Source organism: Varroa destructor, unplaced genomic scaffold, assembly GCF_002443255.2.
Source record: "Varroa destructor unplaced genomic scaffold, Vdes_3.0 BEIS01000004.1, whole genome shotgun sequence".
In the NCBI taxonomy this organism is placed as follows: Eukaryota; Metazoa; Arthropoda; class Arachnida; order Mesostigmata; family Varroidae; genus Varroa; species Varroa destructor.
In genome coordinates, this window is record NW_019211457.1 from 10,077,503 (window position 1) to 10,102,924 (window position 25,422).

At 39.1% G+C, this 25,422-nt stretch overlaps 1 protein-coding gene and 1 long non-coding RNA gene across 7 annotated transcripts in view; one reads left to right on the top strand and one right to left on the bottom strand.

The window, feature by feature from the left end:
* Positions 1-7,205, top strand: part of LOC147755825 (uncharacterized) — a 33,151-nt gene extending 25,946 nt beyond the window's left edge. The window contains exon 7 of the long non-coding RNA XR_015326211.1: positions 6,374-7,205. This is a non-coding gene — a long non-coding RNA (uncharacterized LOC147755825). The remainder of the gene's footprint in view (positions 1-6,373) is intronic.
* On the bottom strand, positions 421-25,322 carry LOC111248717 (organic cation transporter protein-like). 6 transcript variants are annotated; one of them, XR_015326195.1, is made up of 13 exons: positions 24,618-25,322; positions 20,901-21,307; positions 18,947-19,111; positions 16,663-16,766; positions 16,233-16,387; positions 15,171-15,339; positions 14,707-14,851; positions 13,831-13,966; positions 13,277-13,438; positions 12,687-12,868; positions 12,018-12,209; positions 11,633-11,704; positions 9,706-11,220 (listed from the first exon to the last, which is right to left on the bottom strand). XR_015326195.1 is itself a non-coding variant. In XM_086986810.1 (12 exons), exons 2-11 carry the CDS (start codon positions 21,078-21,080, stop codon positions 12,030-12,032), a joined length of 1,578 nt encoding a protein of 525 aa, XP_086842936.1. In that variant the 5' UTR covers positions 21,081-21,307; positions 24,618-25,322; the 3' UTR covers positions 421-556; positions 12,018-12,029. The 6 variants fall into 6 exon arrangements, 4 of the variants coding, with proteins under 4 accessions (XP_086842936.1, XP_086842937.1, XP_022657261.1 ...); XM_086986810.1 differs by lacking the exons at positions 9,706-11,220; positions 11,633-11,704 and adding an exon at positions 421-556; XR_002672669.2 differs by having other exon boundaries at positions 11,633-12,209; positions 24,618-25,309.
* Positions 25,323-25,422: the final 100 nt, after the last annotated feature.

Genomic DNA, 25,422 nt, shown 5'->3' on the forward strand with positions numbered 1-25,422 from the left:
ACTGCATTGATAGATGCACAGTTCCCGGAATGACGGACGCGTAGCAGAAAATGAATGAATACCTGACAAATCTTCGAGGGATTTAGCTAATAAGAGACGATGTCGGTGGAGGGGACACTTAGGAAGAATGATAAAAGCAATGATTAGTGAGTTACTATTTGCTCGTACCGTTTCGAAAACACTTTTTGGAGGAAAAGCAAAAACGGGAACAGGATGAACGATTACTGGATAAAGCGTGGTCCTGACTATAAAGAAAAACGAGACTTATCGATCATTCTTGTCGTGGCATCGCTCAAGCAGACAGATTACGATTTATGTGTACACAAGACGTGTTTAGTGAGTACTTGCGAACACGAGGACAGCATAAAAGTGGATTGAAATATAGTAAAAAAAATACACTCGTACTATATATATATATATATATATCGTAGAAGTGGAAGTTTTTTTTATTTTACGCTCGTTAGTTAGTTAGTTTGTTTTGTTAGTTTTTTTAATAAACTAGCGCTATATGTTGAGACAGGAGTGGTTCAGATGGGATGATATTCAGGGATGTAAGCTGAAAAATTTTAAGATACACGTTTAGTACAATTGAATTAATCGATCTTTAGAAGTTCATGCTAATCTGCTTACGCTTTAATTGGTGCTAACTAAATACCACTCTTCGTTTCAAATCGATTTGTGTTGTCATTTACATGTGAGCGTGTCATACGGAACATGTTGATTGTACAAGCTTATCGTCAAACGAATTTATTGAGGACTGTCCTTAGTTGTTCATGGCCAAAACAGAATTGCTCGTTGTCTGCTTTTCCAACAAATGTGCGCTTCGAGCAAAGGAACATGCCGGCTCTCCTTACGAAATTCATAGTCGAGTGACCGCAAACGCAGCGTGGACGCAGTCGTAATCGGAAGTGGCAACGTACAATAGACAATTCTTGTTTCGTTGCGCCCGCAGCCAGTCGAAACAGAAAGCACTGTTACTTCCTGTCCTGGTCAAGAAACGATATCCTGTTGTGACGACTGTTGTTGTCTACCGCTGGTCACTACCACCCTCTAAGTGGTCTCTATGGAAGTGAGAGGCAACTCTTAGTAACTACCTTCCAGCCCATTGCGGCGACTTACAATCTTCCTTTGGCCGCTTGCTAATCAAAGGCTAGAGACTTCCCCTAGAGTGAACGAGACATGGGAAACGAAAGGCGGGCGATACACCAGCTTTGTTAAATCTAATTTCTCTCATTTGATTGTACTGCCTTCTCGAAAACGCTTGCGGGCAAACGCCACACACGTCGTGGTAAGATACAGTAAAGAAAAATGGTTAAGGCTGTCGCTTGGTGAAAATTGTGTCTTTTTCATAGCTGTCCTTGCGGTAAATATGTTCATGGTTTTTTTTTGTATACTTTAGAAAAAGTAAGTAAGTGTAGTATATCGCTAGACTAGCAGTACGTTGGTGGGCATAACTATTTGGCTATTTCCTCCCTGTCTAACGAGTCAGAAAAGCTGTCATTGTTGATTTTGCCTTTCGCGATATTAAACGCAACGACATCGCTTCATCGAAGTAAGTTATATCGGACTGCACTGTTTCTGTCGCAACATAGCTTTTTTCTAGTGAGAGCTAAAATTCGGCCATCTTGTAAAGGACCTCATTTGTAACTCCAGTCGTATGACAGATAAATCTAATTCGTTTCTTGTATTTAACCAAAGCTTATCGATTTTATGTACTCTCAGCAAGTATATGGGTCGATTTTTGATGGATGAACACTCTCTTCCCATTTGTAGCCTTAGCAATGATGTACGACTAGAGGCGTCAAGAATGTTAATATATTATACGTAATTAATAAAAGTATTTTGTAAAAAAATCGATTGGGGGCTTAGTATAATATACGACAATACATTTGTAAATAAATATATATAACGTTATAAAAGACATCTCCCTTCTCTTCCGCTTCACTGTAGCTCAACAGAATTTTAAACTGCTTCAAAGACAAGGTTCTTTTTGCTTAGATACTTATTAGTAACCTTAGGCTTTTCACATATTCTAATGGAGTAAAGTTTAATTTTAAAGGGTTCATACAGTAGACCGTATTTAAATGAATATAATAATGAGGCACATCATAGGATCAGAGCACCTCTGCAGTCAGTTTTGATTGTGTACCTGCTCGCGAAACATTTATTTTCTTTCAAATTCGTTGTTTACTGCAGAAGAATTTTGTGTGACTTCTTTATGAAGCGGCCTTTTCAACGCTTCACCTCTTATCGACCCGTCAATTGGGTTTCCAATCAATCATGCGCTATGTCAGGCAAACGACATCGTAAAATGTATGGAAATAATCACTTAAGGAACGCAGATGGAGTGATTGTGGGTGGCTTCAAACTGAGGTAGCTCTCTATTTAAATATTTGAGATCATTGTTTAATTTTTCTCTTTTTTTATAACAACTTATTGTTTCTCAATAAAAAGTACCACAGTTTATACATTGTGCTTAATTTTCGTCAAGATCGTTTTCTGGTATATATATATATATATATATAGAGAGTAGATCAGTATGTTATATCACGTACGATATACCATAATTGATATCTTTGCGTTGATGTATTTTATTTGGGAATGTGATATTAAAACAATTTACGATGCCATTATTTGATGACGGTACTTTTTGTTATACATATTTATAGAGACATTTATCATTATACTTTTGGTAATCTATAGGTTTTTCTTTTATATGACGTACATTAAAAAAGGAAAATTTCTGGCCTATTGCATTTTTTGATATAGTAAGGTACATATTACCACATTTATAAGTCGGGTTGGATAACAAAAAAATTAACGTGCAGAGATCTGATTCGTGGCTAAGAAAAATGCATACTTAAGCAGAATGCTTATCTTTAGATAATTACTGCTCTAGGAAGTTTTTTAATAAAGCTTTGGTTGTATTATTATTATGTGACAATGATTCAAAGAAATTCTAGGCTGAAACTGTTTAGTAAGATTGACTGAGTAGAGACTTCTTTACAATGGCTAGAATTAGTCGTACATCCCTACAAAAAGTTGAGGTGGCGGCGAAGATCACAGCTTGACTTTGGTAAGCTTTTAGACCCAGCTAAAGCAGAGACAATCTTCGAAAAGTAGAATGGGCCAGTGGTGAGTCAGCGACTTCCAATAATGACACTAAAGGAGCTAGGGTGTAATAAATCCATTAAAAACAAATAAAATCACCGGTTGCACTTGGGCCGTGGTAAGTGATTAGGAAAGGGCGGAAGAGGAGCTTACGCCTCAGCCTAGGCGACGTTTTAGTGCGAGGAAAAGCCATATGTCATTTATTAGGCTCCTTCACCCTGCCGTCAACAATGCTTGATCCATCGGGCCGATAGGTAGGGCAGTCGATATTGTGTCAAATAAAAAAAAAAAGTGAAGTATGACGTTTCAAGAGATTCTTAGCGGCGCATTTGCGCAAACCCCCAAAAATCGTGAGTGTGATCTTTCTAGTCATCCTTTGTAGGTAAAATGCAATGTTTAGCTGGTCGTTAAGGTCCATCTCAAATGAATACCTTACGTGTTCACCGAGCGCTAGACACCAGTCACATTTTCTGGACTCGTAGAAGTGCAATGCAATATTTCAGCGCGATTAGATATGAGATCACGGTAGTCAATGGCAGCACCCAGCATGAGAAAGTAGTAGACGGTGCTACAACAAACATACTTCCAAAGATCAGACGGATTTACGGATACAAAACATGTGTGCTTTTTTTGGAACCTTTTCTGATAGGCAAAAGATATCTCAAACGCTGCGCATTATCATCGTAACGTCCTTTTATCAACGGCTGACTGAAATCGTAAGCGACTTTGTGCATTTGGAGATACAGTTTGCCTTATATAAACTTAAACAAATTTCACGGTCCGCACTTCTCCGACTCCGGTTGATCTTGTATTGTAATTTTATGCCGAGGCAATAAAGCACACCCTTGACGAAGTTTTCAAGAGCGACTTCACAGACATTACCTGAAAGGCGGTAAGTCCAGCCAACAAAGGCGGAAGTCTGCGAGCCTTCAGCCAACTCTCTCCATCTTTGATCTATGAAGAAATTTGTCCAGGTCTGAAAAGGGTCAGATATGAAGCTGTGAACACACTAAGGTCACGGATAGATTACAATGTTTTTCAGGGTAACGCAGAACAACATACTTTTGCTGTTTACGGATGTGAAGTTCGAATAAGGGACATCAGGTCTCGACTCGATTCTTCGCAAGCTCAAGCTAATCGCCATTATGAGACCCTTTCAAATTGCCGCTGGTGTCGCCGTGATGAAGAGTGACGGCTTACATACTTTTAGTAAGGTAGTAGGACACGCAAAACCGAAAGCTTGTAATTATTTGGAAGGCACTGTGCAGAATAGTTCAACGCTTGAATCGAGTGTTTTGTCATTAGGGGGCGCAAAGGGGCCGGGTGGTGTGACTATCTACAATCCTTTGTATGGGACGCAATTATCTCATGTTCACTAAGTCTCTCCTACGTGCATTACAAAATCTCCGCCATAAGAGAACGAACTTTGATCATTGGGAGTCTGTACAGGAAGTACGGGACCTATTTTGCTTTCAGTGGGACATTAATAATGGCACGGTAGTTGGATACCAACTTTACATAGCATAATTTTCACGTATTGCTAAACTGAAATAGATAACTTATATTAATTACTGTAAACAATGTTTAATATTACCATTAGTATTACGAAGCGACTTCGTGGCTTCATGTTAGATCGTATACAGATTTGTATTGAATATTACGCACAACATATTTTTAACTATAACATCTTCTATCATATCTTGTCATAAGTATTATATCTTATGAAAAGAGCGAAATACGCAAACATCTAATTCATTGATAGGCTGACGGTTTCATTTTTCCGAATAAAGATAATAACTTCCACAATTCCGCCTCACTCAGCTTTGAAGAGGAAACTTTCTTTGAAGGCACTATGGAAGCACGAGATAGATGCTGAAAAGGTGGCTGATGGTAACGAGAACAAAGTGCAACCTCATAAGTACAGGTTACTTTTCCCAAAGAAAGGAAAAAACCCACAATGATTCCTTGAGTCTCACCTTCTCCTTCATAGATACGCCAGTTAAACGCGTTGGCCTAATGGCTATTCTGAAGAAAATAGGTCCTTCGCGATGGCATATTGGGGGCGGACATTTTGTTTATTTATATGTTCGTTTTGAAGGTCGACCACACATCGAGCATCATCATGATGCAGATCATTTTTGAACTACTAATGAGCATAACTGAGCTTCTTCGATACGAGCAGGAACACGTAAAACCCAAAAAAAAAGGTAGTAAATTATGTCAGTCGGACATCATCTTCCATAAAGTCTCAAAGAAAGATGGCGATAAGCCGGATAACTTTAAATTAAAAGTTCCTGCATACGTTTTCCTTGGTTTAAAGCAAACGAAAGGCCATCCTCGAAACAAGCACAAGGCTGTTTCACAGGAACAGTTATAAAGGACAGGGACGCAACAGTGACAACCTTATACATTTCTACCTGTCGAAGTTGATTTTTTTTAAATCTAAGATTGAAGTAATTGATAATACTAAAAGTAAAATGGATTTATAGTTTGCGTACCTATCACATGTCTGACGCCATTGAAAACAGCTCAAAGATTACAGCCAACTTTATGAAGGAAGCAAACGAGACCGGGCTGACACCTAACAGCAGATCTAGCAGTCGACTTATTACGATAATACCCAATGTCGGAATTATAATTTAAAAAGATATTCTAGATTCCTCCGTCAAGCAAATCGGGAACAGAGATGGACGATCTCCCACGAGGTGACCTTGATCCCATTCAGGTCAACTGAGCTCGGCTTGGTTTATACCAGTGAGAAACGTGGGGCTAAGTTTATCTGGGCCGATCAGACATTGGCCTAAAGCCTTTGCATGCGGCCGCGGTCGTTTGCCACCGGACAGCTTCATAGCTCCAGACAAGTCAAACACGCGTTTATTTATAGCACACGCAGCTTTTGAGTATACGGAATGTAGGCGAGTTTTAAGTATATCTAAATTTGTTTACGCTACTAAGATTCTAATGAAATTTTTTCCAGAACTACTTTTAAGTAAACTGGTTAAGAAATGGTTGGCCAGATTAATTCGCATTTGTTTGTTTACGGTTCAAATGTCTATGATTTAATGTGGATTAACCAGCATCGAATCAATTTGTCCTAATTTTTAGGAACAGATAATTTCTACATACGTTCCTATTCGCGGAAGCGCACTGTTGACAGTAATTGCAACACGCTTACGTATGTAAATAGCTAACCTAAGCATTTGTCGTGTGAACGTTTTCGACCACATGGAGCACTAAAGGGTAATATGTCATTACTTTTCAGCGAACGCCGTTTACAGAAAATATTTGTCATGCTTTATGACCGTATGATGCCGCCAATGACTAGCATGGATGTTTCCAGAAGTATCTACATACAAGTTGAAAAGACGACCTACGGGGAAAGCAAAAGGTAGAACACACGTTGATATTCAGGTACAATGAAGTAGATAAGGAAAGTGCAAGGCTTCGGAAAAATAGGTCTGGTAGGACTTTGACGCCGTTGAATAGCAATGGAAACATCCAAATAACGTCTCCCTTTAGGCGGAAAAGCGTGCCGTGGTGCGCTGAAACGGGTCCTGAAGTACAGTTAAACTAACGGCGCCAAGGATCGTACCTTCTTCCCTCTAGGACGACAAAGAAGTCGGTTGTGCATAATGCATTTTGTTTCGCTGTAATGGAAAAGATGTTCGCGTAAACATGTAGACCATGTTTACCCTATTCTTTTGGAAGGATTATAATACGTATAGTCTATTTGTTTGGTGTATCGGTGGAAAGGTGATCATCAGTAAGCCTTTTTCCGCGATTTCTCGCTTTTGGTAACTCGCTGGAGAGTTGACGCTTATCTACATAACGCTTATTCTCACTTACATTATTTCAGTAATACGTATGTTGGACATTAAATGTCGATATCTCTATAATAATTATTGATATTATTTATTGACTGATCCACAGTGTACGACTACAGAAAGCAAGGTATTTTTTTTTGTAAACTAAAAACGTATTTTAAATCAGTTGAAGAAAATATAACTGCTTGAACTAAAAAGAAAATGATCAACCAAAACAAAAATAAACGATTACATATTTATGTGATCAAGCAAAAAGTCTGCGTTCCACAACGTACGTTCTTCTTCTTGGGGGTTACGATAAGTAAGTTGGTTTAACTTAGCAGATTGAATGATGATTTTATGCGTAACATTTATGCTATAATATTGTCGAATTGTTTTTTCCCAGGTGGTTGTTCATACATAGGCGCCTAGGTTTGTTAGAGTAAAAGCGGTAGAGTTTCGTTTGAAGCTTAATGTTATTGCAGAAAAAAATACTGGCTATACCTCCCAAAAAATGTTCCCCATGAGCCTAATTCTATATATTGCCAAATTTCACCCATATTTATTTTCCACATTCATCAAACGTTGTATTCGTTATTTTGTAAATATCCTTTAGTGTTTAGCTGCTGCTCATTGCAATTTGTAAAAGCAAAGCACTAATGAATAATGAAAAAAGAAATGTAGAACGTTCGAGGAGTAGAAAGTTTCGAGGGAAATTTCAAGTGATTCAGTTCTAACAGTATCTTCATATACGATTAGAGCATAACTTACTGCCGATGCAGTCTATCTAAGTTTATGTTCTTAAATAGAATAGAGTGACATATGAAACAGACTTTTAGTATAGTGAGTTATTATGCAGATTTTCTTTTAGGTGCTAAGGAACGCTAGCTAGATATAGGGGCTCATCACGATCGGAGGGCTGCCAGCTATAATCCGATTTCTGTTTCTCCCTGTCTCGCTCTTTCTCAGAGTCTAGCCCCAAGGTACTGACTGACATCCGTGTAACATAGCTACATCCACCTATCAGGTGTTCCTGATTCTTACTTATGAAAACAACACTTCGTTATATCATAATGTTTTACACGCCAATCCTGGATCCATGACCGTATAGACATATGAGTACATGCATCCTAATTTGTCGAATTTAGTTAGCTTACTCTAATCTCTGCATTGTCCTCGTCACGCTCGGGATAATTAAGCTATTGTATAGGCAAAGCCGTGCGACCGTGAGGAACAGCACGTATGGTGTTCGTGGCCCCGTACTTCACGACACTGGTAGAAAATTGTGTCTTGGCAAAAGTTCCTACCAATGCTAATGATGCGCTCTTGTAGCCGTCTGGGCAGCTTCTTCCCGAGTTCAGCCTCGGAAGGACCGCTGTGTATGGGATCTGGTTGAGCCCAACATATAATCGAACTATTAGCAATGTTCTGCTTTGGTCTTAAGTGTCGCCTCGCTTATTACAAAGTGTACTGATCGGACCCCACTATATGCAATAATGCCACTCATGTTCCCATAACAGAACAATCAACGAAAGCAAGTTCCTTTCTGTGACAACATCGACCAATTGTGACACGCCACAAAAAGCCTACCTAGGTTGACTCGTACCACATATTCCCAGAACAGAGTGATATCACTGAAACATACCTCCTGTGATAAGGTAGCCGAGATTTTCATAGGCCAAGTGAGGAACACGGTCGTTATCAGCTCGGCAGATTAGCGTGTAAATCCTACGATTGGTTTACTGATCCTTTACTTGGCTCAGATCTGAATTCAGTCATTATGGCAAACAACTATTGGGCATCACCAAAGTGTTATCGCAGGAATCCATCATTGTTCGTTCATGAAATTGCAACGATGACGCATCTTCACTACAAATGTCGATTTTAAATAAATTGACATCGTAAATAAACGCGCGCTCATTTTATTGATAGAATCGAACGGGTACAAAATGTACGAGTTAGGATATAGGGATTTAAAATAAGAAAGAATGGTCGATTTTTTCCTCTCGTAAAGGTGCAATTTTTGTTACGTTTTTCTTTTTATTATTGGCACATTCTCGTTGTGAATACTTAATAAATAACTAACTTAACCTATTAATAGACTACATATCGAACAGGCCAAATTATAATGGACAGTACTTTTTTTTTTTTTTCGACGAGCGTATCAGGTCGATTAGTCCCTAATTACCACTGATTGTCCCATTAGGAAAGTCCGGAAAGCCGAATGCCATTGGATTGATCTGGAATTTTTAATGCCATTTGACTTTTTACTAAAACAATTGCTTAACACATTTGGTCGCGCGCCGAAAAATACGGACCACATGTATATATGTTTTTGTTTCGTCTATACGCATGCTTACCATTGCGACCTTATCATATTGCACCTCCCTCGAGCGGTAGTCGGCACAAGTTACGGTTATACTTTATATATCATTTAATTCACTGCTTGTCTCGTCGGATATATCCGACTATACGTTAGCTGTTTGAAAGCACTCATAACTGAATATCGATACCTCAAATGAAAATCGAAGAGTTGAGTATAACACCATAGGTTTCGCCGACCAATAATGTCCTGTCCTATTTCAATAGCTATAGTAGTATTCATAATTTTTTTTTCAGACGATTACTAATTTTCATAAATGGTAATAAAATAGGTGTCATTTATGTCCTATCTATTTGAAGTCATAGATGAACCTAGCATTGGATTTAGTAAGCTCGGTTGGGTGACCGCATTGTCGATTACTGGTTCGCAACCAAGTTTCAATTTTTACCGATTAAATAAAACAGCCCATTAGTTATGAGCATATTTATTTGTACCTATATGATAGGGAACTATTTTATAGTTAGACCCGCATTTTTGACAACACACAAAAGATTCGGTTAAAAATTACAGCTTTTTTACACACCTGTAACGGCATCAATTCGAAAATCCTTTGTAAAGATTAGCTCACCGGTGTATCATTCACTAGACAGCCTAAAATGAACTTAACAGCCTAGTGAGAGTCCTTTCATTTTTGGTAAGTTCAGTGTTATCGTAGTAATATACATCATAGATGCCGATGCTGCCTCATTTCTACCAACGCCATTCGGAAATAACGCGGCATTTAAGCTGAGAATTTTTCGAGACGTTAAAAATTTATATATATGGCGACGCGATGGATGGGAACAAAGGGAATGATTATGTATACGCTGTCATAGCATTTTATATCATCATGTACTACTCTATTTTCAAATAATTAATCTGCTTACACATGTTTATATAAATAGGCTCCAATAACGTTTCTGACGATGTCCGTCCCCCTGCTCGTCATGTACTTTTTTTGACACACAGAATTAAATCCCAGCACAAGCCCGTTTGAGCATTTTACTTGCACTGGGTCGTTTAAGATGGTGCGTTCAAAAACTTTACTATCTCAACTTGTGTGCTAGGAAGTTCCTTGAAGGCGAAGACGTAGATGAGGTTTTTCGCCCGCTGTACACTTTATTCGATCATGCACTGAAAATTGCCAGGACTTCCTTACCGGCGTGATACATATTTAGTACCCAAAGAAAGCAGCTTTTAATGTACGAACTAGAAAAGGGCGCTTTGACCCAAAGAACCATGAACGAGATCAGAACGAGTCCAGAATCCGGGCAAAAACTTCTTTCGGACAGCAGCCAGAAATGCTACTTATAGCTAGCTAGGTTACGAGATAGACGTGATTCTCTTTCAATAAATCATACAAAAGTAACTTGAAGCTGAATTATATTATAACCTATCAAACTTGCAAGCCCTCGCTGTATCATAGCCATCAAGGATTGTGTATATGTATCAACTCATCACCAATTTTCTATTACGCTTTAAGGTAACGGCCAGCCGCGACAAGCTAACGAATAGAACCTAAACATTCTGCAGGCTAATTGGCAATAAAGCAATTTTTCGATATTTACATTTCATATTTGGGAGCTTAGTTAGTAAGTTGAGCTGTTGCCCAGCAGAACTATGTTGAATGAAAAAAAAAAAAAAAAGAAAAAAAAGGAATACAAGCCAGAATAGTTTCTTTTCAATCGTTCAGTGTAAAGTACTGTTTTACTCCAAATAAGTTAATTTCGAGTATAAATCAGGGAAAAGGCTTCACTAGTCACCGCGGTTATATCCATAGGACCTGAGTAATCCATTAACTTGGCATGTATCCCTCATTTTGGCAGCGCGTGTAACAGATTTTGCGCAAGCAGGCCTTATCTCGTTGCGCGATGTTTAACGCCAATAGCGACACTATCGTAATTGCTGCTCACTATCTGATGATGAAGGACTACGGTCGTCTGTCTGAATAAGTAGTACTGTATATCAGTTAATGTCGGGCGGCTTAGGACAAACAGAAAGCCTTGCATGCATACAATATAAATTTCGTTGTGCTTACAAGGCGCCATATTTAACATGCTCATCGAAGTGTTACCCATCAAATAACATTGTCTAGTAACTGAAATAACGCTAAGGGTATGTGATAACGAATACTTAAGGTGCACGGCCGCTAGTTAGAATTTTGATCATTAGAAAATTCATACGAAACGGATCAATTACTTCCTGCCATCATTTCTAAAGCTAGTGCACGTTTTCAATAATTTAACTCGCTTAGCCTTGCTATGTATTGGTTTATACCAAATTATCTTAAAGATAGTTCAATAATAAAGCGAAGAAAAATCAACGTTTTTGTACATATTCAGTTTTTGAAAAGTACCTTGTGGATTATTTCGATTAAGGTGGAAACGTCGGAATAATTTCGACTCCGAAAAGATAGCCTATGTTATCCCTACAAAAAAAAAAAGTCACAAAACGAATGACAGCATTTGTAGCAAGAGGGCAATTCATCCCACCATTAAGGCTAGCTCAGGCCAGTATTTGATATGCTGGAATCTGGGCAGATTCCCAACGACGTATCGACAATTTTATCCCGTATTCGTACCAGCAGGATTCTACATGCAACGTTTAGCACACTTTTCCTTCTCTCGATAAATACAATTTCTTAATGAAGACCTTTGGCTGATGATAGTGAGAAAGACGATATTGTGGTCATCATGAAATCGTACTTCAATACATAGAAATAGTACTACTGTATAGCTTACGTTCCTTATGGCTTAGGTCCGTGGTATCGACTGACCCCGTCTCCTTCGTTGTCGTCGGAAGGTTTCAAAGAAACTGTCAGGCAATTGGGCATTGATCGTTTCCGGCAGGAAGAACACTAGCATCGTCGCGCAAAGCGAACCTACGCTGATTATGACAAAGCACCATTTTTGGTTTTCGGGCGAACTGATGGCCTGAAAATGAAGGCGCAATTAAAAAAAATTAGTAATGAATTATTACTGTTCTAAGGACAGTGGCATATTTTAAATAAGATTTCGGCGATAGAACACGAAACACGTGCTCGTCCATCTGCAGACCTTATGTTCTAAAAATTCAATAATTATCAGGCGTCGGATAGCACCGTCCTAAAGTTGGACCTGTATTAAACATATATTTGCCGCAGATTTTTACGATCGCACTCTGATTTTGAGCTCTATCGTTTTATAGAACACTATATAACCCTTCTAATCATATCATAACTAGTGTGAAATCCTAAATTTTGTATGCCTTTGCAGAGAAGAAATGTTTGCGGAACATAATCTTAATTAGTTGACTATAGCTGCTTTTATTCAGTGCTATTGTGACACATTTGCATCGTGGTCTAGATGCACGCGTCCATACTAGGCCAAAAAACACTATTGGTCTTTACAATATTTAGAATCAATACGCACCATATCCCGAATGTACGGCGCAAATATTCCTCCGATGCGACCCATCGCAAAAGCCATAGCAAATCCAAGCGATCGTATATTGGTCGGCATCAGCTCAAGTGTGTAGACCCATTTAATCGACGTTGCTAGCGTTAAGAAGAAGCGAGTGAGACCACTTAGGACAAGCGAATACAAAGCATCTTCTGCAAAACAGTCGTACATGTACATATGCACAGCAAAACGTTTCTCTTATACAGCTATATACATTAGATATGAGAAAAATCGTATAGAATCGCGTATAATGCACCGGAGACGCGGCTGCCAGACTGTCCAGTTATAGTCACGAACAAGAATTCTTCACTTTGTTATATAGAAGTGAGCCTCTACAAGACCGATTTCTCCATATTCGAATAATATAGGTCTCGCTCCCCATCACCATGCCAGTTGGCCTTTTTAGTCATATAATTCGTTAATGCTCTAGAGATTTCGACAATAAAATTTAAAAATTCAGAGAAACACTCGCACGACAAACGTCTCGAATGGTAAGCACCGGTTGGTTGCACCATCGTACGTTCTAGTCATTTTGAACCTCGGTTACTATCATTACGTACGAATCGGTATCGCTGCCGCAACGATCGCACAGGCAGAGCCTACTGCTAGGGATGACGCCATGGAGGAACGGCGGTTGAAATAGCGCAGGAAGATCATTCCGATGAGCCCAGCTGGAATCTCCGCTGCGGCGTTAATTGCAAATGCCAACTTATGGTCTGTATCTGAAATTGTGCAATAGAATGGTAACAAGTATAGACGGCGTCGTGGAAGCGTCCTCAGCCAAAAGCTCCACTGATCTACCTCAAAGGTAATTTTTGTTACCTGATTTTGACGTCAATAAAAAGAAAATCGAACCAAGATCCTTTTGCGGGTCTCGAAAATCATTAGCTAGTCATCCGGCACAATTTCGAATTTTCACAGTACCGTTGTGATTCGTGAACGTCACAGATTGTGGCGTTATACATTCTTCAGATTGTACATACTGGTACCCGATATTGTCTGTAGTAGCAGATCCGTATGTACTGCATGGTTCATATAATGAGTGCGGTTTTAGAATCCTTGAATTCGAAATACAGCCAGTCGTCATCATGAAGAAAAGAAGATCTATTCTTACCTCGAATATGAGACGAGAGAAAAATCTCAGCATAGTAGATGCCGTTCTCGATAAGCCAGTATAGTAGTATGAGCGAAAGTTGAATTCGTAATCGACCATGACCCAGCAGACGGAAGATTCCTTCAATTTCTCTGTTCTAGAATATGACAAATAAGCTAGATGTAAGTAAGGCTGTTCGTAAAGACAGTCAACCTATTTCAACTTTTACTAGAGTCGTGCAACGCAAGTATTCTGTGTACGATAAATACAGGCAGCATTTTTAAACTAAACCAGGTATTTTTCTCGCAACTGCAGATCAAATTGGGCACGTTTCATAGCACTATTCGATGACGTAGAAATGTCCAATCTGTTCATAATCGTCATATAAAATGTCTGTAAAAATTAAAAGACGCTTGCATAAAATACCGTGCAATGCATAGAGGGTAATCGTTGTGGAGCAAACGATTGTTTTTCTTATAGCGAGTATCATTTACTTAGTTTTTACTTAAGTTGGCATTAAACGAACTCAGAGATAAATAAACAGTTTACTTTCATTGAAGAACGCTAATTATATACTTAAAGCTCGTCGGGAGTTTTCGGTTTCGACTAAAAACACTACTTTCAATACAGCAGAACAAAATGAGCAAAACAGGTCATCATCCTCGAGTCTTCAATGAATTTAGACAACGTTACTGACCTTAATGCTAAAAAAGAAAATTATGCTTACTCAGCTAAATGCAAGTATATTATATATATATAGTAAGTATATTTAACATTAAGGTCTATCAAAGAAACAACACGGCATTTTTATTTTCATATAAGAAAGAAATCATACAAGCTCCGACATTTACAGGAATTTAACTACGCTACACACATAAAAAAGATGTCAAAACCCACATGAGTTTGCTCGACGAGATTGGACATCAGATAGCTGAAATTAGACACAATCCTTCGATTTGTCGTGAATATTGAGTTGAGCACCTCACGAGCTTCGAGCGTTCGCTTCTGGCTGACGAGCCAACGAGGAGACTCCTCGACAACTCTGAAAACGTTTTTTTTTTTTCTTTTATTTAGCGTATTAGCACAAAAAAATCATACTACCACCGTACTTCGACCTAGTAGACAGGTTATATTGGCATAAGGAATGCTCCCAATATGTCTATGTTTCCTTTTCACTTTGTGAAAAGGAAACATAGACATATTTTCTGTGTGTTTACGAAAAAAAGACGGATTTAATTGCAGGTCATATCTTTATTAAACCGAGGTTCGGCGAAGAAAAAAAAATCTCTTTAGTGAATGACCCTTAACAGTGTTATTGATCTGATCTAATTAGAATGATTAAGAAATCTTTGGGTGCTCACAATAGAGGCAGGAGGATGCAAAGGGCACACAGGCCCGTAACGAGTTGGAACAATTGCCACGAATTTAGTGCCATGGTAACATAAGGAATCGGCACCGTACACACCGCAAAGCCTATCGAGAACCCCACGTTGAAGAGGTATCGATCTCTTGGTAGAAGAAGCTCCATAACTGTTGAGTAAAAGACGCGCTAGACATTTACTCTTTGCCTCGACGAGTTATTATAACTATCTTGCCTGAATATTGCTTACCTGCTTGCTTTCGCTAGCAATATTATATGGCATTTTGAATACTATGATCTATTTCATTTCGAAAATACTAAATAACGGCCGTAGTAAGTTAATGATACCGCAACGATGCTTTGATTTCGAATGACTGATTCAGGTCAATTACGCTCCTCTCGACTTTAAACAGCATAACAAAGCAGCTAACGTAAATATTTCGAGAATTTTATACTATGTCTTGCCTTAATTATGCATCACTGCTTCAGACGGTTACGTCCTTCCAACAAAAATGAAGTATATCTACGCCCAATTTCGAACTTCAACTACTTCGTGTCCTAAAGTTAATTAGGCAAACGAGTTACTAGTATGGTAGTACACCTGAATCGAATAAGTGAATCAGGGAAAGAGGTGACACAATTATCAATGCAATAGGAGCAAGATACTCAAACTCGGACTAATGGAATAACGGAGCAAGGTAAACAGATTGACGATAGGACCGCAACAATAAACCGGCAACAAGGCACCAAATACACAATTGTAACGGAATAATAAGGACAGTGCAACAGAAGATTTGTACAAGTGCAACAGGCACGTTTAGGCTCAGAACCCAGGTTCAGGTCCATCGGGCGAACTCCCGTCATGTGGATTCAGAAAAGCAATAGGACAACTACTGGCTATGTACATGAAAAGGATTAATAAGAATTATGATTATTACTCTGCTTGACTGTGTTTGATCACACTAATAAAAACTAGTACATTTAAATAGTCGGTTTGTTAATGTTGATAACATATGAGATCGATGCCATGTATATCATCTATCAGTGTATGCCGCGTACTTACAAAGGGCTGATGCTGTGATCTGTATACCAGCTACCGCAGCGGCTTGAAAGAAACGGAACGTGTTGAAGAGCCAGAAAGATTTCTGAGTCGCCGATATCATCGCGAATCCTGCAAAGGTGACGGTGCTCACTAGCAAACTACGCCGACGGCCCTGCCTAAACAAACATGGTACAATAGACTGAACTTTTCTTTTCAAGTGTCACTTCAAGTGTCAAGGGAATCGCTATCGTACGCGCCATATACGCGAATCTGTGTCCTTTGATGGCCCATCACACCCAACCCGCTTTTCGTCTCACGTCAGGGAGCATATGAGGCGATATAAAAGGGCGCGAAAATTTGGATGTGGAACAAAGTAGTGAATGTTTCTGCTGAGTGTTTAAGGCGACCTGTAGACCATTTTTCTATCAATTGACCAGTGTAAATTGCTTACCAATCGGCTACGAGACCGAAAATAATCGCTCCGACGAACGATCCGGCGAACACGATGCTTTGCATCGCCGATCCCATCAAATGCCGGTCGCAGACCAACGACCACTAGAAGCAACAGTAATTATGTAGGTTATACAACTAGCTAGGTAGTATACTAGATTTTTCGGATAGGACACTTAAGGTTTATATAACAAAATGCTCTGTAACACAACTCAGTTTTTCTGCGTCATATCGGCCAGTGACACTATATACTTGCGTAGAGGCAAAGCGTGTGGCAGCGTGTAAGGCAGTACAGTTTCAACATAGGCTTTCACGTTGTCCATAGTCTTTTCGTTTTTCTTATTCTTCTTTATTATTATTATTATTATGTTTATATGTCGTATAATTTTGAACGAAAATTATTCTGTTTTTCGGTGCAAAGTTCTTGTCGTTTTTATTTTCACAGTGACGTGTATTGGCCTAGTTGTATTGTCCAGGACAAACGAAACGCAATGATCGAAATTGCACCTAATTTAGGCTCTAGGTTTTCAATTCGGATTATTTTCCATACAAGAAAGTTTTACCTTAGCTAGTTTAACACAGCCACTGGGTACATATTAAGCTATATTTTATAATTTTAAATCGAAAATTAGACACCATCAGCCACTAACAAGTCGTTCGCGTTATCTAACTTTAGTGTTTAGTTGAGCTGTTTTTGACACAGGGGTTTATAGAAATAGCGTTGGCCGACTGACATTCAACAGTGTCTCCGCTCACTGATGGTCGTCGGCAAATGAATTTCTTGTCAAAGTATTAAACCATCGCGCTTTCGTCGCTGGCCATCTTGACCGCTTATAGCGGTACATGGCCGAACCAGTTCCTGCGCCGTATATAGCGTCCTAAGTGGCAAAATCGCCGTATTGAATATATGCGGTTGAGTTAGGTATGTGTAAACAAATCGAAAAGAAAGAAGAGGTAAAACTGAATTGTCCCCGTAGTAGTTGAGTGCGTATGATACATTTGTCTAGAGACACGTGCTGGTCCAGATAGGTGCTGGGAATCAGGCGTCTGATGAAGTCTCTAATGGCAATAGCGGACGTAAAACCAAAGATATTTAGGTAAAACTGAATTGGGCATGGGATAAATAACATTTTTGAGACCTAACCTTGCATATATAGTCAGTACATAGAACTGAGCTAAACTTGCAAGATCTAGAAAAATGCCACAGATTTCCTATTGTCTGCCTATTTGAAGATGCATTGCAAAAAAGCCCAAGGCACAATAACACCGACTTTGATTTTCTCAACAATGCCTCGGCTATCAATCTACCTGATCGATGACCATGATGGCACGGCGCTAACTTTACTATCTCTTTACACGGTTCAAAACGTATTCTATTACAACTGAAATGGCTCCTCTTGGCGATATAAAATATATACATTTTTAGACGTACTTTTCGATAAATATACTTTCACTCCTCTTAAGTGACCGTAATCTACCCATCTATCAGTGGTACCGTGCTTATATATGCTTACATATATATAAAATATATATGATGTATATATATATATATGAACATATGTATATATATATTGCGTGCCTAAGCTGTCAGGATTTATTATGGCAGCACAAGATCATTCTGCGTTACGCACGCATGTAACAATTACCTAGATCCTCCGGTTTTTTTTTTGGTTTGCGTAAGACCATCGGACACACGCTCATGTTTGAAGTCTCATAGCTATTAACCTACCACGCAATAACGTCAATAGCGTAAAAATCCGTAACCGACAAATGGCTATTGAAATAATGTTGAAAATGGCTCTGTTGCTTCAGAAGGCAACGCCACTAATGATACTAATTGTTCTTTCTTACGTCTTATTTCAAGCCATAAGATGAAGACATATTTGGGTAACTAAATATAAACCTATTTTTAGAAAACCAAATTGCATTTTTAAAAAAGAGCTAAATAAATTTATGGATCCTTGCTCCCTTTCAGGCTAAACGGGCGTGCGCCAGGCATTTACCTGTCGAACAGTAACTTCGTTCCACGGGCTACAAGTGCGTCATAGAATATATTTCTGGGACTGGAAAATAGATTTGGTTAGAAAGAAGATAAGATAAGGTTACAATTAGCATGTGATTAACCGGGCACTGAAAAGTTCTATGCACGAAATGCTCAGTACTATGCATGCTTAATAGCCAACTTGTACGTGCCGGGGGAAGGGGGAACTAGTATTCAAAAAGGGGTGAATAATATGTAGGTCTACAATGAGAAAAAACTTAAGTTAGCAATTGAGTCAACTTACTTCTTCAACGACGGACCAGCCATAGGCGGTATCAGGTTTGTCGAACGCGAACTTTGGACATTTTAGCGGAGCAGAGATGTTCAGGAGAACTAACTCACCCTTGTGGTCTATTTGTATATGAAATTTTGAGCAGTTGTTCTTTAAATATCGCTCTAACGAATGATTCTGAAAGGACGAAGAGATAAAAAGAATATTTTTTTAATTAGATCTTTATTGAGTGTATCTTACCTATCTGTAGATCTTCGCAATCTAACTCTACCTGGATGTTAGGTAGATCGTTTCTAGAATCTAACCTAAGAAACGACTCAATAGATAGAAAAAATGTATATAGCTAATAATTGAATCGAACCGATGCGATGTTTTACACAAAAACGTCTTCCATAAATTTTTCTATAGACGTGGTACGTACGAAGAAATGTGTATGTCGTTATCCTGTTTTTGGGAATAGTTTTTATTGGAGATTTTGTCGGTAATTACGCTGTTCTAAGATAAGTGCTCTTTTAGCTAGCGTCCTATAGTGCATATTAAATGATCTTTGGTGGGCTGTTTCTCGTAAGGGGATTATGTTCAGCTGCTGCTCTACTTGCCGAGCGCCAGTCCTCTTTGAGACGAAACAATCGATCCGTCACAGCAAACGAAAGTGTGTCGTTTATGGAAACTGAACAAAGCGCAGTTATTATTTACTGTTGCCGTATTGATAGAAGGTACTGTAATTAAAAACATCAATCTACCGAAATCAACGATTTACATTATTTCCAGTTTTAGGGCGGCCTCTGAAAGATCCAAGGGCAGTTCCGTGAAGCAAAGCAAAAGATCTGCGATAGGGTTTAAATTTGAAAATTGATTAAAAATTTAGTCAAAACATTATTTCTGATACAGAAACAATAGATTTTTTTGGAGAGGATAATATCAGCTGCCGATTAGATTATCCAGATAAACTCATACGGTTGGCTGTTTTCGCCCATTCTGAGCCCGTAAATTTGCGAGACTCCTAGTCTACTATCGGACCAAAATATAATTCCTAAACCGTTTGATTTCTTTAGCATGTGTAGACAAAGGATTGTGCGCGTACTATCACAACGGCGCGAATCTAAAACTAATAGAATGGGGTTCATAGTCTGATATGGTCGGACCTCCCACTGAGCACTCTCATGCCCTATATCCAACCATAGTGCACACCATTAGCACTCTGTCCAGCTAATGCTTGCCCTAGACACACCCAAAAGTTTCTGAAAAGCTTCCAGGTACTACTTATTCAGTAGCAGCACTGAAAATTTGACACGTTACGAAATAGCGGAGTATATGTGTGGAAATCCATATGGCTTTAGGGACATTTCTATTCATAGGACACAATGATATTTGTTGTAGCGCACTGCTTCAAAAAAACAGCATGGAAGAACGTCACAGCGTGAATCTAGGGGAAAATTTACTAATGGAGCTAAGGAAAATTACAAGTTGCAGAAGTACAGCTCTATCATGAGTACTTAACCGTGCCATTGACGTACGTAATTAAACACTGATTAATGTTGATCCGGATAAGTTCTTGATCAATACTGTACGTTATGAACGGACTGGGTTTTGCACTTATTTGGGTCGGCAACATTTTTATGTTTGCGACCCACATATAGTTCTACTTGTATAATATATCAATGGAAATAGCATTTCATTCAGTTGTTCAGTCCTCTCTGTAGAGACTCAAGTATTTGTCTCATGGCAGAATCTGATTGTTCTACGGATACGATCGAGATAGTTTCCTTAGCAAAAGTTAGCCACCCTCCAGCTTCAAATGAAAATAACAAAGTCCTATTCATATGACTGGCTTCCCTCATCTATTAGATAGCTTTTCTTCGAAACACGGTAATGTTAAAAAAATAGTAACGCGCAACTTCTGTAGCCTTATATCAACTTAAAATCTGATTTTTAACTTAGTTGATTGTTCTTTTGTTTACTTTACCTTTTTAATGAGGTACCAAGTGTCTTCATCGTACGCACATCTGAATGGAACATCTCCCGAGATAAAATCAATTCCTGTCAGTGTCCATGCTGAAGGCAGGGCTCGGAGCACCGTCACCAGGAGCACAATGAAATGATATAGGCCGAACGAGCCAATTACGTCGCTCACGTCCATTCGCATTCTGATTCTTATCGCTACTGCGTTTTATGATACTGAGAATTCAATAGGTAAACGACAGATGGACGATGATGGAAAGCCACGCTTCTCTAGTCCTTCTGGTTCAGATGGATAGCGTTAAGAAACTATCTTCTTTACAGACGAAGCAGAAATCGCCCTGATTAATCCGATGTGATTTCTCCGTCTGTACTTGTGTGTGTCGGGCCCTTGGCTTGAAGCTTTTCATATACCTGCAGGTGGATGGAAGATTCGTATGGATTAATGTTTGTCAAAAAAAACTTTATAAATACATATTATGCGTCGTATTTATTGACAAGGTTAATTATGTACAAATTATTTGAACGTACGAAACGCAAGGTCGAAAATTGCTTCAAACGTAAAACATCTTTTCCATAAGTTGCACGCAGGTGACACAGCCCACATCTGCATGTTGGTAGATACATAGTCTTGCGCTACAGTCTGCTCACTGAACTTCGCTGTTCCCCTGATAGCTTAATTTGCTTGCTAATCTAAGAGGCATGTCGTGGTAGAAGTTCGAACCCGGTCATAGACACACTTGTTGAAACCCAGCGGTCCGATAGAATGCCCAGCGGCAATGTTGGATATAAAACCTGACACATAGATGCCGAAATTTCGCTATCTAGAGCTTGAATTTGTAATAATGAATATAATAATAATGAATTTGTAACGTTCAAGACATCTTTCATAATAGGCTGTAGTAACAGCCAACGGTTGAGCTCATTCTTTTTTTTTTTTCAAAATAACAATGGAAAGCGCAAAGCGGCCCGTAGTCAGCATGGGATTTTGGGTCCAATGACCGAATTTTTTCAAGCTAGCATTTCTTCTTACGTAAGTAAAAATCCTTACGTAAGTATATTATAGTGCCGATTTGTTGAAATTTGCTGTTTTTTTTTAAAGGATAACGGAGGATCTTTGCGATGGCCGAAGAATATCAAAAAGCGAGTTGAAAATCAGAGAACTACTTAAATTAAGGAGCAAATAACTATTGAAAATGGAATACAGCCCCTTTTTCGAGTAGCATTGAATCTATGTTAACATAGGTTTAGCGAGAGGCTTATAAGTGCAATGATGAAATTACGGGCGTTCCAGTTCGCTAGAATAGTTTTATTTACAATGTGGTTTGACGAGTGACATCAGGCATGGCATCGTTCCGAAGGCGTACCTAACACAGGGCAATCATCATTATTGGAATAGGATAGCCACGCTTAGACCTAGAAGATAACCTGTTTAGGGCAGCGACTATGATTTTTCGAATATAGGAGCCGGATACAAGATGTCTATCTCGGTTTCTGTTCTATGGGACGATGATGCTCAGATTGCCTAGAGCGTTACTCGTCCTCTCTCGAGGCTCCACTGTTAACATGTTGAATTGCTGCTACCAAAGTACAATTTTACACCGATACTAGTCCATTAATCGATTAAGTTTTTTCAATCTGTGACTTGTAAAAATATCTACATATATAAATACACTCATAATAACAATGGTAGGCGTTATTTGAGCATAGGTGCGACTAACTTGAAGGTAATTTTCTGCTAGATTTTTTCTTGCTAGATTCACATGAACCCCTGTTCGGTCAACAAAAGTACTACTCACTATTAGTTATGCGGTTTAAGGAGTTTCTGCTTTGTTTGTTTGGCGGGTCGTGTTTACTATCGCCGTATCTCTATGGACGCCTGCGAATGCTCTGCTGCTCTCGTTTCTACGAACTAAATAGTTGAGCTCTACTAAGCAAAAAACGTTCCACGCCATATGCGAACTACCCTGTAAGGTCTAGATCAGGCGATTAGTGAGTACGTCACTAGGGGGTGAGCATTTGGAAAATACTGTAATCTGTTAATTATTGGGAAAAAAAAAACCGCTTAACCACTGCAGTAGAATATTATGTACTGTTGACATTGTTGGTAGTAAAGCTATCATGTGTTGATTGGTGGCGCAGTATCGACTGTGACCGTGATGGACTGAATTTGGCCAAATCTCAAGAAACCCAGTTTTTCACGTAGCATTGCCCGCCTCGTGTTTGTATGGACAGATCGAAGTTTATCTATTTTTATTGTGTAGATCCACGATCATAATTATCGATATAATTATATCACGCGATTTTTCTTAATATCCACACAGTATCAATGTATTTAGTCAAACAGGTACAAAAATTTACGAGTTCTTGCCAGCTAAAATGATGAGCTACAAGTAGAACGACAATGTTTCGATGTTGTATCGCATCACGACACAAGCCGAGAAAATTTTCAAACGAGTCGCCTCTGATTGATCGTGTTTCTTTAACTGAAGCCACAAAAGTACTGCTGAAGTAGCTTTGGCGATCTAATAAACTCTATAAATAAAAATAAAAACAAAATATAAACGAATAACAAATGAGTTACGTTTTCGGCATCTGGCTACCTGCATACGTTCACTGTGTATAAATGTCTAACATGCTACATCCCTTGCTGTACAATTCAACTTTTTCACACATTGTCCCTAGCCGTCTTCGCCAGCCCGGGCCAGACCAAACTTAAGAGGTATGGAAGTTTGTATACCAGAAAGTGAGGAAACAGCCTGTTTGCTTTGGAAACGTTCGGCGTCCTCACGACTCGTCTAATAAACGAAATTTATCAACGGGCGGTTAAGACAGCCATAGGAAACAGGCGCGCGAGAAAATTTTTACTCTGACAGCTTTCATTAGATGTACCGAGGAGAAAAACTATTAGCACGCGTGGTACTTTGGCTAATTGTAACTGGTGGATTATATACCAGGTATTTTCGAAATTTTTGTTTATATATACACAGTATTGCTTCAAATCAAACTCCGCATTGCAAGTATCGGGTTGAAAATAAGCTGTAGAAGCTGATTAAAATAGCAAACAATCAATACATGCAAAAACGTGTTTAGCAATAATGAACTGTCTACGGTGCTCCCATTGAATATTTATATAAATAAATCATCTCTTTGAGAAGTAGACGCTTGATAACTGGAATTATTTTATATACGAAACAAATATAATTAGGGTATATTTATTTAGTGCAAGGCAGACGCTGGCAACCGGATCTGTCTGACGGAACGGGTAGGTCAGCTAAAAAAACATATAATTTCTAATAATGCGCACAGTTCATACCACGAACAGACGGCCTTAAAACTGGGAAGTTGAATCCTATATGCGGGCATTTTTCTACTGAGTAAATTTAATATGAAATAGGACCGAGGTCCTGAGGTTTTTGATGGCCTACGCAGCGCAAGTTGAAATGAGTTAATCAACCTGCGGCGCACATACGAGCCGCATCGTGCACTTACAATGGAAGTTAATCTCGAAAACTTAACACTAAAAAGATTGGAAGAGCCCATTTTCCTATAAATAAATAATTCATAATTTTATTTATTCTTATTGCTAATGTTCAGTGATTTGTGCGTAAATAATTTTTACTGTTTGCCAGATACAAACTGAAACAGCGCGTGTGCCCATGACCTACTTAGCAAAAACAAATAAACCATTATATTACAGTGTAGTCCTCATCGTTCGACTTACTTTTCGGTGTTCTCTTCTTTATTAATTATCCCATCTGACCCATAACGTATATTTTTAGTTAGCACAAACACAGGATAATAGATTGACACCGACATTGAGTATCACTTCACTGCCCAAATGCTCTATCGCTTTAAAGTGATGTGTGTGAATCTGGGGCAGTTTTCTGGGCCGAATGGGTTTTACTAATGGCACATGTTGCACTTCGTCGATTGGCCAGATCAGGAGCACCTTAAGCTATTTGTATCAACACGCACACGAAAACTTCCATCCACCTCCTTTCCAAAACGGATCGGCGTTAGTTGCCGATATTCTGTTACTACCGTTCACACCGTAAGATCCTATTAACCATTACTTGCCCGCAGAGATAATTAGAGATATTTAGTTTTGTGCCCTTTGTTATTGTGCTGTGGTGGTATTGCATTCGTTTGCCCTCGACGCCGGGCGACAACAGCTCAATCATTTGGCTCGTAGATATTCTCGACAAAAAAACTGGAGGCCGATCGACCGTGGCATTCACGTTACGTCGCGTCACCTAGGAGCGATGAAGCTCTCGAACCTTTTTCAGCGCCAATCACAGCTTCGTTCTCCTTCTTGCAACGCCGCTGACAACGCGCACAGCCGATACGATTCCTTTGCTCTTACCCAAATACGGACGTTCTTACGGCGGGCTGCAACTATTAACCCGCCGCTAGAAAGACTCTGCTCCTAGAATCACCCAGTCAGCACAATTAATGCCCAGTGATGGCGACCCCTCCCTTCCGTTTGACGGTGCCTTTACGACGGCGCCAAAAACAGTTAACGTATT